Below are 19983 nucleotides of genomic sequence, written 5' to 3'. Positions count from 1 at the left end.
TCCAAAGAGCTCCGCTACGAAGTGACGGCGCCACGATCGAAAATCCCTAGAGATTCTGTCCCCAGGTTATGGTGGCTAGAAGGAGGGAAAGAAAAAGCCACCATACTAGGGTGGCTAGAAGGGGAGGTGTGCTGAGCGCGGCGGCCAGCCATAGGAGAGGGTGGTCCTCTTTCGCGTGATCGCCGCTAGGGCACAACGTAGCGCTGCCATCTGGGGCGCCGTCAGCGTTTCCGCGGAGAGAGGCTAATCAATCCGGCTGTCAACGCCTGGCCGGCGGTTTGTAGTTGTATAGTTTGCTGCGAATTTTTGGCGTGCGCTGTTGATTCATGAGTGCTGTGTGCTGGCAAAGATGCCGTCTACCTCAAAGAAAACAACTCAGCGTTGGTGCTTCGTGCCAGGGTGTGATTCCGGCTACATATCTTGTTGGGAAAAAATGTCCCTTTTCCGTGCACCGACTTGCCAAGAACTGTTCCTGAAGTGGGCACGCGCCATTCCGAGGGCTGAAAAAGCGCTTTAAGAGAATTCTGCTGTTTACGCAAAGCATTTGCGCAAACAGCGGAATGAATGACAAAATGTCAAAGAAATGAATGACAAAAAAGTAAAAAGGTGAAAGCCTTGTGTGATGTGAGGCAAGCCGTGAAAACGATCAAGTGCATTCTGTTGTACACAATAAAGTTTCTTTACATAGTAAGTTAGTAACATGTTGCATTTATCTATTTGGTTTCTGAATTGAGCCTCAAAAGACTACAGAACGTTGTATTGATGATGTATATGCCATGGTTTAGTCCTGATTTGGTTGGCGCAAATCAAGTTATCTGCTTTCGCACGTAATGAGGCGCACGAATAAAATGATCAGAGTGCATTGGAGCATAATTAAGCCCCCAGGGCCGTAACTAAGGGGTGGGGGGGGAGGTTGAGGGGGTTCTGACACCCCCCTAAATTTTTTCTTGCTTTATTTATTTCTTTATTTATCATAGTACCCACAGCGCCCAAGGGTATATTACAGTCCACTCATGTGAACAGGCACTAAGTTAGCAAGTCGTATAGTAATCGGGTAATGAAGATTTTCTAAAGACTTTTCGGGTGACACTAATTAAAGTACTTGCACGCCTTCACAGCGACCACCAGTTGCCAAAGTTAGCCGTTCTACACAGGGCCGTACCCAGGAATTTTTTTCGGGGGGTGTTTGTGCAGTGGTGTAGGCAGAAATCTGCTTCGGGGGGGGGGCACCGCCTTGATCCGACATAGGATGCAGGCAGGTAAGTGTGGTCGAGTGTCATTCTGTGGGCTGTATCCCAGGGGAGAAAATATTTCGGGGGGGGGGGGGGGGGCACGGGCCCGGTGTGCCGCCCCCCCCCCCCCCGCCCCCCTGGCTACGCCACTGTGTTCGTGTGCAAAACGACTAACTGGTGGTCGCTGTGAAGGCGTGCAAGTATTTTAGTGTCACCCGAAAAGTTAAAGCATGAAAAAATTTCGGGGGGTGTCAGAACCCCCTCAACCTCCCCTTAGTTACGGCCCTGGTTCTACACACAAACACCCCCCGAATAAAATTCCTGGGTACGGCCCTGTAAGCCCCGCTCTCCCAGTAGTAGTGCTTCAATATAGGGGGTATGCACTGTTCCTTGATCCGCGAGGTGGCGATAGCATCGCCGGGCAGCGACGCCATTTTGGCGGTCCGGCCGTTCGTGAGCGCAGTAGCAGGTAGCAGTACCGCCAGTATCGGGCTACGTTCTGTATGCGTTCTGCTTAGCCCACGCACAGCAGTGTCTCGTGCGCGGTGCGTATTTATTACGTGAAAATCTTTGAACGAATTTATTTGCGTGTGCGGAGAGACGGTACGTGCCGTGGTTGCACGTCAGCCAGCTGCGACAATGGTGAACTGCGCCGTGTTTGGTTGTAACAACCACACGAAAAAGGAGCCTGTGGATCAGTGTGCTGCCTCGGCTGGTTTCTTTTTCATACCAAAGGCCAGCTTTGCAGGTGCAGTGAGCAGCCTGTACCTCACCGTCTTCTTTGATGAGAAGCCACGGCGTAAGGAGCTTTTCATTAAATGACTGTGAATGACGAACCTGGGAGTACAAACAGACAACCTCAGTAATGTGACCTAAACATTTGAAATAAATTAGAAAGCTATCGTAGCTGCAAAGTTGGAACACTAAGAAATGTCTAAATAAAGCAACGTCAACGCTGATTTGCACGACGTAAGTGATCGACGCAACGCGGCTTCTTAAATTCTGGCGATCGCGTTTAACGCGGAATTGAGTTAGATCATACTTAATCCTTCAGAAAGCTGCGCGTCGCCCTAGCTAGAACTGTCGCTTAACGCTTGCGATAACTCAGCTACACACGAGCAAGGCAATCAGCGGTTGTTGAAATGCGAAAACCATTTAGAAACAGCCACTGGCAAGTGCTGTAATCCCTTCCTGCCCTGACGTCCCGTTACCGTGTTTGCGGGTTTCACACGGCGCTAGCACGACAGAACAAACGCGATTAGAAATAAACGGGGAAGTCGGCTTACTTTTCTGACAACAGCGATTGTGCTGTACGGCAGAACTTTGACGCCTGCACTAAAAAGCTGCGATAAATCGGCTACACATTAGCACCGCACGCAGCGGTTGTTGAGAAGCAAAAACCATTTGAAAACAGCACTGCAGCAATTGCTGTGATCTCTTTTCTGCCATCACATCCCGTTACTGGGTTTACAGTATCGGCAGAGCGCTCGCACGGCACAATAAACGCGATTACAAGTGGACGAGGGAAGTCTGTTTACCTTTCCAACTGCAACTATCGTGCTGTCTTGAAGAACCTTGACACCCGGCTGCTGCACCCATCCACTCGTGAGATAGTTGTGACCGTGCATGGATTTATAAGCTTTCAGTTGCTCACGCGACACAAAACTTGTCTCGTGAACAAGGTAGTCCTTCATGTCGGTGAAGTCGACCCGCGGCAGCATGCAGTGCAACATCGGGTTGAAGTTCAGTGTCTTCGAGTTCGAGTGGGTCTGCGCCGCCACACAGACGCACTTTCGCCAGGTAGCGCAATCGCGCAGGTTTATCTAACCCACGTGCGTATGCGCTTAAGTCCATTGCAGTCCACAGATGCACCAAGAAAAGCGAAAAAACAGATAGTTCCACAGTGCCACCATGAGCGCCGCGAACCACCGAGACCGCCAAAATGGCGGCATCCTGGAACGACGCTAGCGCTCCTTGCGGATGACGTCAGGTGCATAGGCCTGCTTGCTTTCCGTCGGAACAAAACTGGGATCTGTACGCCGTATTTCAAACCCGCATGATAACAGTAGCGCAATACAAGCTGTGCTCTAAGGAACTGCATTATCAGCTAAAGTTTTATATAATTTGGTAACGCATTTCCACTGAAGCGTTCTCCCTGCCGAGAACAGAGAACGGCTACGTTCGCTGACGGCGCCCCCGACGACAGCGCCGCCTCACGGCATTCACGCGAATGGCGGCCAACTTTTGCCGCCCGGTCATCACACCTCCCCTTCTAGCCACCCTAACCATACTACAGGTACCTAGCCGTCTGTTCGAGCGTTCGTGCGGGTCGGGCGGGTGCGGCGCCACCGGGCGCCTTTTTGCATGCCTTTTTGAATGCGTGAGAAAAAAAAAAAGACAAAAAGTTACTCTGACGCAACCGAAAGGTGCCTCAAGTGCGTAAAATACAATTTCAAGTTATACGTTTGTTTTTAAACAAAATTAGTCTACTTTCGAGGATTTTTTGTCATACCAGTGGATTGAACCACATCGCCGTTCGGTGACGCTAGCGGTCATTCTTTCACGATTTTTAACATCAAATTAAAGATATTATTCCTTTTTTTATGGGACAAAAGCATGCTCGTTGCCGCCGATGTTACGATCTTCTCATTTTCACCACAATCAGAAAAATTTTTCCGAGCGGCAGACAGGCCAACTCCGGCGATTTTTCGAGGTCGATGGATCTCAATGAAATTCACTGGGTACGTTCCTTTGCACGTTTCCGTCATTTGTGCCAAATTACAGGCTTGAGACATGCGCAGATTGTTTGCAAATGAATTTTAAAGATTGTTTGCAAACGCCCTCCTGGCTTCCCACAGTTATTGGCAACATTGCGTCTGTGACGTCAGTATTGGGAAGGCGGCGGAAATGACGCAGTCGCGGGCACCGCTAACTTCGGCCGCTACAGCGAGCGTCTGCTGTGCACAAGGCGACAGACAGCGTTGGTTTGGCCGGCGCTTTGCTGGTCGTCCCGGCTGTCACAGTTTTCATACGCGCCGGCGTGACCGGCATGCCTTGCACGACTTCCGGTTCGTTCGTAACAACGTCTACGTCATACGTAGACAGTACATTCGGTTGGGTTTCGGTGTTGCGCTTTTTTGCTTATTTAAAATTATTCTCCAATTTGCCGAGTATTTCTGCTATCGGGCCCGTAACGGGAGCGTCTCAGGAACATAAAAGCACCATTACTTTGACATGGCCAAAAATTCGCTGGAGTTGGCCTTTAAGTCCCAGTGCACTGTTCCGCCACCTGTAGGTGCCACACGTTTCCCTATCTCTAGTTTACAATAAGGTTTCTACACAGTAACTTAGTTACCGTATACGGATCCAGTCTACAAAAGGCCATGAAAAAGGGGGCACGTAAGCAGTGCAGTGAACTAGCAGAGGAATGGGGGGGGGGGGGGGGGGGGAGCCCCGGAGATGTGATAGGCAAGCGCTACTATTGGTCGGCTCGCTTTGGTTGCGCCTGCAGCGGGGGCCTAATCTTACCCACCATGCACTTGTCGGTAGGGGCGGTGTTACTAGCAGAGGTTGGCTTGCCGAAGCTAGCGGAATTACGTGATACTGCCTACATTTTTTTTTTTTGCCTTTCCTCCATGCCGGCGCTCTAGCAGATTTTAGGAAGAAAAGTGAGTAAAAACCTGACTCTCGCAATGGATTGTGGGCCACGGCACCCGTCTGCATATACTTCCCATACCTTGGAGTGCTGTGCAGCGTGGTTGAGGACAAAGAAACTTCATTTAGAAAAAAAAAAGTTCAATAACAAATGCAATCGCTACTGGATAGTTATAAAGGATGCCAACGGTCATTTCCTTTTTCAAGTGGCATGCGCCTACAGACATATGCTTCACATGCGTCTGTGCATTTTCGCACACCATCTCTGATTATGGCAATAGTGTTTCTTACTGTAAAACTTAACTCTCGCAGTTTTCTAATTTTTCTTCTACACCTCTGAATCTTGCTTTACTCGAGCTTTCGTCCCTTCGTTCAATCAAACTGTGTGCTTCATGCTTGCAAGTCTCTGAAGTACTGGAGACGCCATACTATGTCACTCATTGCTTGAAAGCAACATTGATAGTGTCACTACTATCAATGTTGTAAGTACTATGACACCAGTAACCGAGTGGCCGTTTTGTTCAGTTGATCTTTTCCACGCTCTGCACTTTCCATACGTTTGACAGAAAGTAGGCAATGCAAGTATATATTGAATCAGCATACTCGACTGGGCGGAGCACATGTTTGGGAACTTATTTGGCATGATGTGCTCATACGTGTGGGTGATTCTGAGGCAGCCATTGCTTCTGCTCAAAAATACTAAATCAAGCTAATTTGGCAAAATATTTTACGTGTTTTAAAGCGTAACCATGCTCACATAAAACAGACATGGTTTGTCAACTGTGGGCTTGTGTTGGCGGTGGAAAAGTAGGGAGAAAGGACAAAAATAAATGCAGCATGAAAACCAAGGTCACTCTACCTTAAACATAGAAAGTTAAGCAATAAACTTATAAAATTTATTTTTTCTATGAGAATAAAAATTTCACAAGGGTTGATTGTTGGGTTGGTTGGGGCATCATCGTAATGTCGTAAGTGGAAAACCGTACCGGAAGAAATGTTGTGAACAGGACAGATGCTCACATACAACTGAAGCTTAATGTAAGCTTTCAAAGGAAGCGGAGTGGGCACTTACATACATAAACGCACTAAAAAGTTTCAGAGATGCCTGGTTAGGTAACAGGTTGAAATGTGTGTCAGCACACACATTTTTTGATAGAGCACGCATTTGGCCAGCCTCAATGATTTTCCCTCACCAGCCTGTCACTTCATTTACAAGGGTGGCCTATGCGGGTGGGCGTTACAGTGCACTGACCTCTGTGTGGTCGGCAACCTGTCAAACTTAAGTGGATGGAGAATAGTAAGCATTCATTTGTGTCATGTTGTGCTGAACTTGAGCTACACAATTTGCACACTTGTTGTGCAGGTCTTTTATATTACTCTCATATAGTATCACCATCTGCTTGCACAGTGACTCACTGAGGCACACAAGAAAACCTACTATATCTTCGGAACAATGCTGCCTGTAAGAGCTGACACCTGCACTGAAGCCCCATAAAATGAGACGCAAATGAATCCATACACTTGACTCCAGAGTTTATACATTACAAGCATAGACTGAATAACAGCTTCAAGGCAGAATTGTCAACTAGTCAAGATTGGATATCCTTCAATTTTATGCAGCTCTGATGCAACTTGACACTTGTTTGATCCCTTTTGTCAAAGTAATAAACTATCCTAATAATGCACCAATTTACATAGGGAAAAACAAAACAAAGCAACACCTTCCAAACACAATTCATTTCTTGCTTGCTACAGCACAATAATTAAAGGGTGTGTGCAATTTTCAGCAAGTAAATTTGCATAGGGTGCTCAGATATCTGCTACTAAGCATGCTGCAGTTTGAGTGGGACCAAAAGCCAAGACAAAAGTGAACACATGTTCGTCTAAGCAGGTCCTTCAAATTGTGGACATTGAGTCGCAACTGAAAAAGCTTAGGTCCAGAACAATTTGTAGATATCCTGGCCGCATAAATCTGACGCTGCCTTCAGGCAATGCTCATCAACCTTGAGTATACAGGTATGAGCTGCAAATCATTTTTTTAAGCCGCTGCTTTTGTTGACTAGCATATCAATGAGCAGTCTTCTTGTCTGCCCTCTTCTCAACCTCCAGTTTTTCCTCAATGGCTGCCTTCTTCCCTTCCTCCTTGTTAGGACCAGCCCTGTGATCCTCTTTCTGAATTGCACCATCATCATCATCTTGCACCTTGTCCTTAGTGTTTGGATTCTTCCTTTTTCTCGAGTCATCTACGTCGCTCTCCGACTCTTCGAGACAGGGTGCATTTCTCAAGCCCAGTGATTTTGGTCTCTGTCCGTTGTAGAGTAGCATCCGTGGCCTGTTGTAGCCCAATGAAGGTCGTTGCAGGCAGCCCGGGTAAAATGGTCCTGCGTGATAGCTGGGGTAGCTGGGGCCAAATGCATACGGCCCTGCAGGCGGCTGGCCAGAGACATTGTTTGTTGAGCTGTAGGGAGAGCTGTACAGACTGAACAAGGGTTGGACCACAGGCTGAATGACGGGGATGCTGCTCTTGCTACTAGCAAGCAATGAGCCTCCACGGTCATCATCACACTTTCTTGCTGCTGGTCCACTGTCATCTGCTTTCCTGGAGAACAGGCTAACGTCATTCCACGAACTCGTTCCAGCGCCTCTCTCGTGCCGTGTGTTTCGGTATGAGCTGAGGTGGCTTTGGTAGGTCCCTTCATCTTGCGAACCCGTCTTGCTCTTGATGACGGTGTCACTGGCAGTCTGGGATGGCGGTTTGCTACACTTGGGGGCAGCAGCCGAGTGTGACTCATGCAAGTGATGTGATGCTTTGCCAGCTGGCATGGCCGACTCCTTGCTGCCATTGGGAGAAGAGGGCTGTCCAGACTCTGTGTGCTTGTGCTTATCTGATGCCTTGCCGGCACCTGTTTTGTGAGCAGCAGGATGAACCTCTTCTTTTGTCCCCTTGTCAGCGGCCTCAGACAAACCAACGGGTTCTGGCTTCTTGTCTTTTCCTGTGGCGGAAAGTGTTGCAATGTTGGCAGCATCATCGTCCACCTTGCTTGCTGCTTTCTTCTGTTTGACATCGTCAGCTTTATGCACTGGTGATCTTTTGCCTTTGCCATCACCTGCAGAAACAGCAGAAGCAGCCTGTCAGGCATCATCGTAATCATGCATGTAAGAAACAATTACCCAAATCTGCTCACCAAACTGTAGAAATCACTCACAATATTGCGACCTTTGCCATAGATCAAATGATATTGAAGTTTCAGTCTCAGCAGAAAACAGTGGTGTTGAAAAATTCCACTGAAGAATATAAAGCATCCATTCTCCTGACAGGCATATGTCATCATCATTAGTCATTCGTCTCTTAAAATAAGCTACTGAACAAATCAACCAGTTCCCGTTCTTACAGTTGCTTTGCACACAAATGGTGTGAACAGCTGCTTCTCAGCAACAAGCAGCATTTCAAGTAAAACAGACCTTCCTTGTCAGATGACTCATATGCTAGTCATGTTGGTGTTTACTGTAACAGGATAATTACACACATTTTAGAACTGAAATGCGAATGTAGTGCAATAATGCACAAATGGTGACAGTCAGAGCTTTGTATATTGTTCAGTAACATTTCTTGTAGGCGTAGAACAGAAATTTGATCAAAATTTTCTCTGAATCAGATTGTGCTTCACAAAAGGAAAGCTTGAATGCAGCAGATGAGGAGGTACAAGGGTGAAAAATATACTGCCCTTTGGTTAACAAGGTTTAACGCATACCACCAAGTCACATTTGCTTGACCCTGAATGTGAAGCAGGTCATAACTATAATTCTGAGTGCAGTCCACAAATCTCAACCATTCTGACTCACACCCACCAGCTGGTTTCCTAGTCGCAGAATCTTTCTCAGAAGCATGGGGTGGCTCCTCCAGAACAGCTGGCCTACATGGAAATGAACACCTACTTTGTCATTGCAATCAGTAAGGTCACCCAGGGGCATAGAAATTCTGGCTAACAGACATCACAGTGTTCTTTTTACCTACTCAAAACATAGGCTCCAATTTTAACATTTTTGCTACTCTGCAAAATTCACTGCAAATAACAGATGCACAGATATGAAAGGACATTAGCTTTCAAACAACTGCTCTTGCCAGAGTTCTCTACTTTTCACGATATGTAGACAAACATGACCAATAGACTTTGTGTCCATTGGATGTCTCACAAGAATGAATTTCAGGAAGTTGCATGCAAGGCCAGACTAATAATGGGGTTTTACGTGCCAAAACCATGATATGACCGTGCTGGGGGGCTCTGAAATTTCGACCACCTGGGGTTATTCAGTGTGCACTTAAGTATACGAACGAAGTCAATTGACAAACTTCCTGCACATTACTCAGCTCAGGATTTGATGACAGCAATGCTTAGTGACTGAGGCAGTTGTGTGTGCGCCTTTTTCACTGAGAACTCAATACTTTTGTGGTGGACTGAAGAAAGCTGTGTGCAGTTTATGAAACACCATGCTGGCAGTGCACTGTTAGCCCAGATTGCTTAGTGGCACTAAGGCAATGCATGGCTCTGGCATGGTTCACTATTCAGGCTAGCTCGATCCTAGATGCCTTGGGCCTCAGTCAGGCATGTAATAGGCCTGGCTGGGCTAATTGCTACTATGCAAAACTCCACACTAAAAACTGAAGCCCTATGAAATGATTAGTTTAATAGTGCCAGTCAATTTCTTGAAAATCCGAGGCACTCAGAGCACCGTACAGCCCCAGTATGCAGCACAGATTTTAGTGTGACCAGCAGCACTCTTCAGTCATGAGAAAAAAACGGCGCAAGTGGGTCACCTGCGCTTGCTACACACCCCACTTCTTTAGTCTTTGTGAGAATGGTGAACGCTTATGAACATCGTTACAAGGTTACCAAGGTTGAATTCCTACAGGTGATCATGCTCAGAAGAGGCAAACACGAGCTCAAATGGAAGTGGCACGCTGCAGTGTGCATCACTAGACAAAACAAGGTTTTCTAGCGAATCTAGTGCCGCGATATTGTACTTGGATTTATGCATCAACAAGAACGATATTAGGCAAGTGGCAGCGGTAGCAAGAGATGAGTTTTCATAGTGGCAAGACGCCACAAAATCAAAACAAAACAATGACAAATTCGACATATTTACATTGAAATAACATTGAAGAGATGGAAAAGAAACTATTTTTGATAAGAAGTGTTTCTAAACCATCTTTTGTGGTTGCACAGAAAGATATAGATTATCGGAAGAAGTTGCTGATGCATCCTGCTAGTGTGTGTATGTATGTGTGTATGCATGTATGCATGCATGCGTCTATATGACCACGCACTATTGTTCATTGTTACTTGATCGGGCTTCACCCACAAAAAACTGTTCCCACTGCTTGGCACAGGCCTTGTCACAATGTTTGGGAAACTTTGGGAGTGTCTTAGAGGGTTCTGATAAGATTGTGAACACCAGACAAGTAGTAGGGTTTATTCAGGAGCTAACAAGAGCCCCGGCGATAACGCTAGAATTTTCAACCATGCATGTATAAAAGACGACACGTTCCGCCAACAATCAGATTAGTCGACGCCCAACCTTCATGTATGCCACTATCATTGTATGGAGAGTATTGCTTGTACTTTGAGTTTATCTTTGAGTTTAGTGGGCATAAGTTTGCACAATAAAGAGTTTTCATCTGTACCAGCCTGTGTTCTGCATACTTCACCGTCACAACGCCATGACATATGGTGGAGATGCTGGCCCATTCGTGTTCTGGATGCCCACTAAAAGTCGTAAACGAATCCTAACAGTGAAGATGAAGACGCCAAAGACCTCCTGGATTATCGGGCTAGCCGAAGGCAACATGGGCTACCACCAGAATATGGACCTCTACCTGATAAGCCAGAAACGACGGTGACGAAGAAAACAGCCACGATGATGGCTGCTTTGTCGCCCACAACAGTTGTGATGCAGCAGCCCAGGGAGCTGCCAACTTTCTGTGGATTATCGTTTGAAGACCCAGAAAGCTGTCTGGAGACTTATGACTGAGTTGCCACCTCCAACAAGTGGGATTCCGAAGAAAAAGTGTGTCACGTCTACTTCTACCTAGACAAGGACGAGGTTCGACAAACGAGAATCCACACTTCAAACCAGGGATCTCTTTTGGACGATGTTCTTAAACACCTTCACGATTGTTGTCCGCAACGAAAGGGCCATAGCTATGCTGGAGACACGTGTGCAGCTTCCCAATGAAAACATTGCAATCTACACAGAAGGAATGACTCGCTTGCTTAGCCATGCTGACCCCAGCATGACCGAAGAGAAGGAAGTCAGCTTCCTCATGAGGGGTGTTAAAACAAGAACTCTTTGCTGGATTGATAAAGAATTTGCCGAAGATGGCCGCTAAATTTGCTTCGGAGGCTTCGACAATTGAGAAAACGTACAAGATGTGGATGTGGCAATACTGCAGCAGTTTTTTTGGCTGCAAACTACGCCAACGCTAAAGCTCTAGGCACTGCTGGCCTGCCTGAGATAATCAAAGCAGCTGTGCAGAAGGAGCTGCAGAAGATGCTACCTGGATCGCAAACTCAGGTGAATTCAATAGCTGACATTGTTCACGAAAAAATTCCTTGCTCACTGGGAGTTGCTGAAGTGCCTCAGATGGAAGCCATGAGCTATGCTGTTGTCGCCACTACGCACCTGTGCCAAGGCCCCGTGTCATCTCAATGCCTTCACCAGACACCAACAACACCTCTGACATCATCCCCCCCGCCTATGCACCAACGTTACATCCCACAAAAGACCGACATTTGGTGTGCCCCCGACCACACCTACCGCCGCTGCCAGTACTGCGAGATGGGCCTGCATGGCTTCACCATCAACGCACCATGTCCAGAGCAAGAGGAACGGCCACGCGACATCGCCGACAATCTCACAGCATCCGGGAGGAGATCTCAACGGTCGTCGCATTCACTGTCACCAGGACCCTACCTGTCTCCCCGATGCCGACCATAAAATGGGTCAACATGGGGTGGTCGCTTAGTCTGTATCCTGAAAACTGAAAGCAGCAACCGAAAGACGTATGGTTACTGTTCATCGCAACACCAAAGATCCTCTGCCGGCGCTGCTGATGCTAAGTTGAAATCTTTAGAACACGCCGCCAGCCAAACAGAGCCCTGAAGACGAAACTTCGCCACCAGAAGACCTGATGAGTCCATGTGGCAGCAGCGAAATAAACTGACACAGCTTTGATCCGACGCCATGACCTAACCATAATGCAAGACGAACTATTTACATCGAAGTGCTTATCGACGGAGACAACACCGTCGCTCTGGTCGACACTGCGGCAGACTACTCGGTCATGAGTGGACCATTCACCATGAAGATGAAGAAACTCAATGCCGCTTGGGAAGGCCTTGAAAGCCGGACAGCAGGAGGTCACCTAATAACACCAGCTCGAATATGCCGAGCAAGAGTCACAATTAATAATCGAATTAATCCGATGAGCTTCACAATTCTACAGCATTGCTCGAGGAATGTCATTCTCAGCATTGACTTTCCAAGCCAATATGGTGTAATCATCCACTTGAGATCTGAGTCGATAACACTATCCTCAAAATGAGCATTACCACCGCACATTACGCCATTAAACCACGCCTTGAATACGCTCAAAGACCAAGTATTCCACCTCGCTCCAGCATGATCATTTCCACAGGCACAAAATCTGCAGATTTAGAAGACGTCATCACAGGCAACCAGCACCTGTTGCTCAACTGTGAGATCGGTGCCAGAAGAGGCATAGCCAAGCTGCATGGAAGGATAGTGAAGGTGTTACTGACAAATTTCAGCCACAAATACAAGCACATGAAAAACAAGGCACACCGGTCGCCTACACAGACAAAATTGTGACAGCCAGCAACTTCTCGTCGTCATCAAGGATTCAACAAAGCCCTGTTGCTAAGCACTGCATTATAAGTGAAGCATATGCCCATCCACACCGTCGGAGTCAGTACCAAGTTTCTGCATGCGAATGCAACGCCATAAAGCAACAAGTCAAAATGTTACGTGATGAAACCACACAACCGTCCAAGAGTTCGTGAGCATCACCAGTAGTATTAGTAAAGAAGGATAAATCCCTGCGGTTTGAAGATGGGCTACTGGCAAATTGAAGACGCAAGAGGGACCAAGAAAAAACTGCCTTCATCACTCCAGACAGCTCTTTTGAGTTTGAGGCCATGCTGTTGTGTCCCTGCTTGGCACCTGTGACGTTGCAATGCGTAGTGCACGCAGTACTGGCAGGCCTAAAGTGGCAATCCTGTCTCATCTACTTGTGTGGGCCTTGTCGTCTTTTCTGAGAATTTGACCTCAGGAAACTGGACATGCTGTTACAAGCCGTTAAGCCACCCAGGCTCATCCTGGAACAAAAGAAGTGCCATTTCATGTATGAAGAGCTGCTCTTCCTGGGACACGTCATCAACTAGCCTGGAGTTCACCCTGACACACAGAAGACTGCAGCCATCGTGAACTTCCTCAGCCCAACGACAAGAAAGCAGTGTGCCGGTTTCTTGGTCTCTGTGCCTATTATCTATGCTTTTTGAAAAAAAAAAAAAAAACTCCCACACCGACATATCGATGACAGTTATAACAAAATCTGGCGCCAATTTCAAGTGGGACACACCAGAAATCGAAGCATTTGAGGAGCTAAAACAATACCTGCAGTTGCTGCCCGTTCTTTCTCACTTCAACGAACAAGCCGAAACCGAAATTCACACCAATGTAAGCTGTGTAGGACTCAGTGCCGTGCTTGTGCAGAGAAGAGACGGCCTTGAAAGGGTCATTGCCTATGCTAGCCAGTCACTACAGAAAGACGAAGGTAACTATTCTACAACAGAGAAAGAATACTTTGCCATTATTTGGGCTACGTGCAATTTTCGTCCGTACCTATATGGCAGGCCTTTCAAAGTGGTGAGCGAACTATCATGCCTTAAGTTGGCTGGCAATCCTGGCAAACCTAAAGAACTCTTCGGGTCACCTTGCATGGCGGAGTCTCAGACTTCAGGAATTCGACACAGATGCCGACTGCTTGTCCCGCACCTCTTTTGACCCGCCACCGCAAGACGAGCAGAATGAAGACAGCTTCCTGGGAACCCTAAGCGCATATGACTTCACCATGCAGCAGCAAAGCGACTCAGAACTACGAAGCCTTGTGAAATACTTGGAAGCCAAGGTAGATGTTGCCTTTGAGTATTAAGGCATGGATTATCTTCATTTTGCACACAAAACGGCATGCTCGTGAAGACCGCGCTGACAAACCGCGCTGACTACATTCTCGGCACTGGGTCCAAATGTTCTCCAGGCTATGCATGACGACCACTATCGCAAAGGCGAGCAGAATAAGGTTGTAGATGCCCTCTCTCGCAACCCCGTTGATACCGCTGAACCTCCTTTTGCTTTTCAGGAAAAACTAGTCGCCCAGGTTGAGGCCATAATATCTAAGACTGAAGTACAACAGGCCACGGCCTGTTGGCCACGGCCATTGCTGACACAAGTTATGGAATATACCATGAATAGCTAGCCTCCAAAGAACCAACTTCCTTAAGAATTGCATCCATATTATGAGATCAGGAGCGAAACTATTGGTGGTAGATAGTATCCTACTAAGAGGGGACCAAGTTGTCCTTCCCAGCCAACTACAGAAAAAAGTTCTTGCACTTGTGCATGCGGGACACCCAGGTATAGTCAGAATGCAAGACCTGGTTCACAGCACCATACTGGCGGCCAGTTTTTCTTAAACATGTCGAGCAACATGTAAGCGATTGTCTAACTGGCAACAGTGCTGACAAGTCGGCCAAGAGTCGACAGGGGCTCACAGAGTCGACCGAATATCCTCCTCGACCCTGGGTGGAGGTGGCTGTAGACATGATGGGTCCATTGCATTCAGCCCCTCAAGACTGTCGGTATGCCATAGTCATGGTAGACTATTACTCTAAGTGGCCTGAGGTGATGTTCACACCATGTGTAACTAGTCAATCTGTAAACTGTTTCCTAGCCTCCGTGTTTTCTAGAGAGGGACTGCCCGAGGAAATCGTCACTGATAATGGCCCCCAGTTTGCCTCGGTTGAATTTGAGACATACCTCACTACAGGGGGAATCAAGCACATCCGGTCTTCACTTATTTTTCCCAGTCTGCGGTTCAGCCACGTTTTCAAGTCATTCATTCAGTGTGCCCTTCAAGAATGAAGCCCTCTAAAAAACGACGCTTCTCGACTATGTCTCAATATATCGAACCGTTCCTCACACTGCAACTAAGTTGTCTCAGTTTTACTTGTTACGTGGTCGTAAACCTCGAACGCGTTTGCACATTGTAAGCTTCTCTGCGCACAGTTTCACAAGAACCCATACCACGAGTACCAGGGACTCAGACAACATGTTGAACACTATCAGCGTAAAATGCAAGAGGACCAGTGGCGGATCCAGACGGGGTGCGGTAGGGGCGATTGCCCTCCCCCCCCTGCTGGTAGTGCCTGTCGCCCAACTCCTTTATCAAGTTGCTTTGGCTACCATTACACAAAAGGGGGAAGGAGACTCTTGTCCCCGCCCTCTACCTCTCTCCTCATACCTACCCTACCACTCCCCCCCACCACCGGTGAGATGAAGGAACCCCCCCCCCCCTAAAGCTGGCACCTGCATCCGCCCCTGAAGAGGACGCCGATCATAGATGTCCTGCCTATCACAGCTCCTTTCATCCTGGCGACCAAGTCTGGGTGCATCAGAAAGAACAAAGAAAAGTTTTCTCCCAGTATTCACACCCCAGCGTAATTTATTCCAAGGAAGCCCATAACACTCATCGTCTGAACGACAGCACTACCTGGCATGTATCAAAGCATTCCAAGAGCACACTGAAGGAGCCCACAAAACAATCACAGTGGCACGATTATCCATATCCGACACCGCTACCTCAAACACACACAGTGCCACCCACATCATCGCATGTAAGTCTGCCAGAATCTTGATCCACCCAAGATGTGCAGCTTTGGCAACAGGTGGAGTCACTTGAGTCACGCCAAGGGCCGTCGTCCCTCACGTCACGACCTCAACCAGAGTGCCAGCATCCACAGAAACTGGATGACTATGTATAGCTTAATTGTTTTTTCTTAAGGGCAGGAGAAATGTTGTACATTATATTCTACTTTGTTCTGTTACATGAGCCCAGGGGGAACCCCACAATATATGTATACAAACACCCTCGCTGCAGCCGAGGGTAAGTTGAGCATGGTGCGGAACTTGTGTGTGTGTTGTTACTACGAAGTCACCGACGGTGCCTCCCTTTGGAAGCACTACAAGCACCCTAGAGTCATGGGATATATAAATATTATACATGACAGAGTGCAAGTGCAAAGAATTCAAATAATTGTGCAATAAGCTGCAAGAGACTCACCGAGCAGGCTCTCCGGAATCTTCCATTTTCCTGGCTCGTGGTTCTGGCTCCCTATAAGGAAGATTAGCAGCACTATTTTCGATGGCAACATGAAACTGCACTGACAAAGGGCGAAATGAACACAGGCCACACATTTGGTTAATCACACCCCCTTATCATCATGCTCAGTTCTGTGGTCTACAGTGTAAAACATGAAGAAAGGCGAGAGTAGCGTATGTTTCATATTTTGGGTGGTACAAATCCTTCAGCATTCCTTGTATGATTTCAGTGATTTCTATGAATTTCGCATGTATTCATCTTTCCTGCTTAAAGGAGTATTGACACGATTTTGAGGCTCCCCAAAAGGGACATTTTTCGTTTCCATGATATGAGCTATCAACGCGCTCCACACACTGGCGTCAGGCAACGCGTATGAAATATTTAGCTTTGATTTTAAAGTTTTCGTCACCCAGCATCCGCAAGCCAGCCCCACCGCAATGGACATTATCACTACGAGTCAACACAGTTCACTGGGTTTGTGAAGTCTGCGTCCTGCATGCAGCCTAAATCGCAGAAATTGCTGTCGGAGTCGCTGGGCGATAATTTACTCATTGTTTACGTGAACCACATGCAAATGACAGCAAATGACAGAGCCGGTGCTCGTATTTGGCGAGTTGCAGTCTTCCCGTGATGTCAGGCTTGCGTTGACATGTCACTGCGAAGCCACCCCCTCGATACCGAAACCGAAAATGCATTTTTTAAGGCAGTGGTATTAAAAATACATTCAATGCATTCCCAAGCAGTACGACACTGTTTTTAGGGTTCTCGACCCCTGTGTTTTTATTTAGAGCAACAGACCAAAAATATTTAAATTTTGTGTCAGTACTCCTTTAATACACAGTAGTTGCAGGCAATTAACACGTCTACAGATGTTTTAAAAGAAGGCAAACAAGAAGTTACTTCTAAAAACAAACAAATAAGAAGGCATTAACAAAAGAACTTGTTCCTGGGCTGGCCAGTCTAAGTTTGGCTTATCATTACATTTCTGGTGCAAGGCATGAAACATGAAAGCATCTGTCTTTTCCCAGTGCCCATTTTTCATATTTCGTACTTTGCTGCCCCAGAAACAAGAAGCTAAGAAAACACACTAACTGCTTTAATGTGCTTTAAAGGGCAAATTATGTAACAAAACTTCGTTGTATACTTGATCAGTACAAAACACCTCAAACTTGCAAAATTGGAAGTTTTGTTTGAGGGACGTACACAGGGGTCCACTGTTAAAGGGAACGTCGGAGCGTGTGGCGGCAGCTCGGCGCCACCACAGTCCAGCGGCTGCAACGAGTTTTGCGCAGGCGCAGTGCACGCTGTGAGTCGTGCTCTTTCATCGTCTGCTGCTGTCTGCTTCTGCCTGCTTCCGCGCTGCCAATCGTCGCGAAGCAAACCATTGACGCGACGAAAGAGCACCGGGCCACGGTGCTCACTGCATATGCGCGAATCTTGTTGCAGTCGCCGGCCGGCGGTGGCGCCACCCTGCCGCCGCACGCTCCGATGTTCCCTTTAACAGTGGACCCCTGTGCACAGTAGAAGAAGAAAAAATGCTGTCACCGATTAAGGGAAAGAAACAATTTGACATCTGAGTCACAAGCACAGTGGTATTAGTAGCAACCCAGTGCACTGCTAACATGCTACTAACATGCATTTTGTACATATAATGAAGTCAATGTACATATCAAAGAGCCCGGCAAGAGCGACAGCGTCTGTGGTCGTCCACGTCCGAAGAACAATAAATAAAATATGTGGGATAGGAAAACCATGACAACTTAACCTGCTCGTCCCTTCTCCAACGTGCAGAGTGTTCATGTCCACCCTTGTTTCTTGGGTGACAACAGTAAAGGCCTTCAGCCCCGTTCATTCCGGCTGACCATGGACACCACAACCAACAGCGATGTGATGCCGAATCCCACAGTACTCGAACCTGTTGTCGCTACCCTTAAGCTGCCGGAGTTTTGGCAGTCAGGCTCGAACTCTGGTTACTGAGCATTGAGCCACTCTTCCGATGCCAATGAGTCACATCGCAAATAGCACGGTACGACTGTCACTGGTGCTTTACCACCAGCTGTCATTGCCATCGTAGAGACATTCTGCACTCTCCGTCTCCTGAAAACACCTATGACACTCTAAAAGCAGAGCTCATACGCTGGACAACCGAGTGAGAACAATGTAGGCTGCAGCAGCTGCTCACCACGAAGGAACTAGGCGTTTGAAAGCCTGCAGAGCATCTGCTGGCACCACCACTGATATGGAGCACACGCTCGTCAGTGCTGTCAGCCTTGCCAGTTTGCGGGAAATGCACAGGTTACGTACTGGTGGCGGCCAGTATTTCAGGTCCACTATCCAGCCGCCTACTCCACGTCATGGACTGCATCATCAAGATCCGATACCTCGTCGATACAGGTGCCGAAGCATGTCTTGTTATTCCTACTACGCTAGAGGACCGCTGACGATGACACACCACACTGCATGTCACTGCAGTTAATCATTCTACCATACGGACCTATGGACAAAAGGATTTGATTCTGGGCTAGTTGGTGCTTGCTAATAGACATTACAGAAGTCTGTTACACTTGACTTGAAAAGTCTGTTACACTTGACATTGGCTTGAGATGCATGTATTAATGGATTTTCTCTATCAGTAACATGCGTGTACCAATTATCGGTTCGGATTTTCTTTGGCACTTTAAGCTTGTGGTGGACCTCTGACATAGCCATCTCCTAGATTCTGAGACCCACCTAACAGTTCAAGGCATGAAATCAAATTTACCACCCTTGCGCCTCGTGCAAGCTCATGCAAAAGTCTCCCCACAGTGGTCTATGCTTCTGGAAGAATTCTTCAATCTCTTCCCAGCTCCATCTCTTGAAGACTCAGTACGTCACGATATCACTCGTCACAATGTGACAGTAGGAGCACCGGTTTTTGCACATGCTTGTCGTCTCGCTCCTGACTGCTACAAGATTGCACAAGAATTCGAGCTCATGCTTGAGCTCGGATACATCCGCCCCTCTTCTTGTGCCTATTCCTCACCACTACACATGGTCCCCAAGCCCTCGGGTAACTGGCAACCGTGTGCCGACTACTGCGCCCTTAAAGGGGTACTGACACGAATATTTTCAGTTGTTTTTTTTTGCGTCAAATGAAAGGTCAAGCACTCAAGAGCCTAGAAAAGGCAGTGCTAAGCACGAGTGCGCCCTGAAAAAGTAATTACAGTATGTTTTTAAAAGCTAGTTTCGGTTCCTACTGTACCCTGACGTCACAACACGGTATGAGCTTGTCGTCACGTGCTCGCACAATATATAGTGACGTTTCTAAGGACGTTTTGCACCGTGGCTCCGTTGGTGACGCACAAGCGGCCATTTTGGAAGTTTTGGTACCTAGCATCATCACAACTAGCCAGACTGCTGCGTGAAGTCACCAGAATTTGTACTGTAGCCTGACGTCAAGCTACTGTCGATGTCAGTGGGTGCGCCTTAGAAAAATTGACTTTAATATCAAAATAAAATATCTTATCAGCATTTGCTGATCAGTGTGCACACGCTTTTGGGTGTCGGCCTTTTTCTAAAGTAAATGTCCCCGTTTTGTATCTTCGCCCTGTGTCTTCTACCATCTATCAGTTAGCCTGGTGACATATTCTGGTGGAAGTG

At 47.3% G+C, this 19983-nt stretch overlaps 1 protein-coding gene across 2 annotated transcripts; it reads right to left on the bottom strand.

Annotated features, from left to right (window-relative positions):
• Positions 1-6213: 6213 nt before the first annotated feature.
• LOC119377912 (translation initiation factor IF-2) lies at positions 6214-19342 on the bottom strand. 2 transcript variants are annotated; one of them, XM_037647203.1, is made up of 4 exons: positions 18110-19342; positions 16306-16356; positions 8736-8800; positions 6214-7993 (listed from the first exon to the last, which is right to left on the bottom strand). In XM_037647203.1, the coding sequence occupies exons 1-4, from the start codon at positions 18142-18144 to the stop codon at positions 6954-6956; spliced, it is 1191 nt and encodes a 396-aa protein (XP_037503131.1). In that variant the 5' UTR covers positions 18145-19342; the 3' UTR covers positions 6214-6953. The 2 variants fall into 2 exon arrangements, with proteins under 2 accessions (XP_037503131.1, XP_037503130.1); XM_037647202.1 differs by lacking the exon at positions 18110-19342 and having other exon boundaries at positions 16306-16788.
• Between the last annotated feature and the right edge of the window lie 641 nt (positions 19343-19983).

This window comes from Rhipicephalus sanguineus, unplaced genomic scaffold, assembly GCF_013339695.2.
Source record: "Rhipicephalus sanguineus isolate Rsan-2018 unplaced genomic scaffold, BIME_Rsan_1.4 Seq612, whole genome shotgun sequence".
Lineage (NCBI taxonomy): Eukaryota > Metazoa > Arthropoda > Arachnida > Ixodida > Ixodidae > Rhipicephalus > Rhipicephalus sanguineus.
This window is presented reverse-complemented; position numbering and strand designations above follow the sequence as displayed.

Excerpts from the sequence above, each read along its gene's own strand:
- LOC119377912 (XM_037647202.1), bottom strand. The coding sequence starts at position 16,439 with ATGTGTGGCCTGTGTTCATTTCGCCCTTTGTCAGTGCAGTTTCATGTT. Across the intron at positions 8,801-16,305 it reads GATTCCGGAGAGCCTGCTCG|GCCAGCTGTTCTGGAGGAGC; the intron begins GTGAGTCTCTTG and ends ATTTCCATGTAG. Across the intron at positions 7,994-8,735 it reads TGCGACTAGGAAACCAGCTG|GTGATGGCAAAGGCAAAAGA; the intron begins GTGGGTGTGAGT and ends CTGTTTCTGCAG.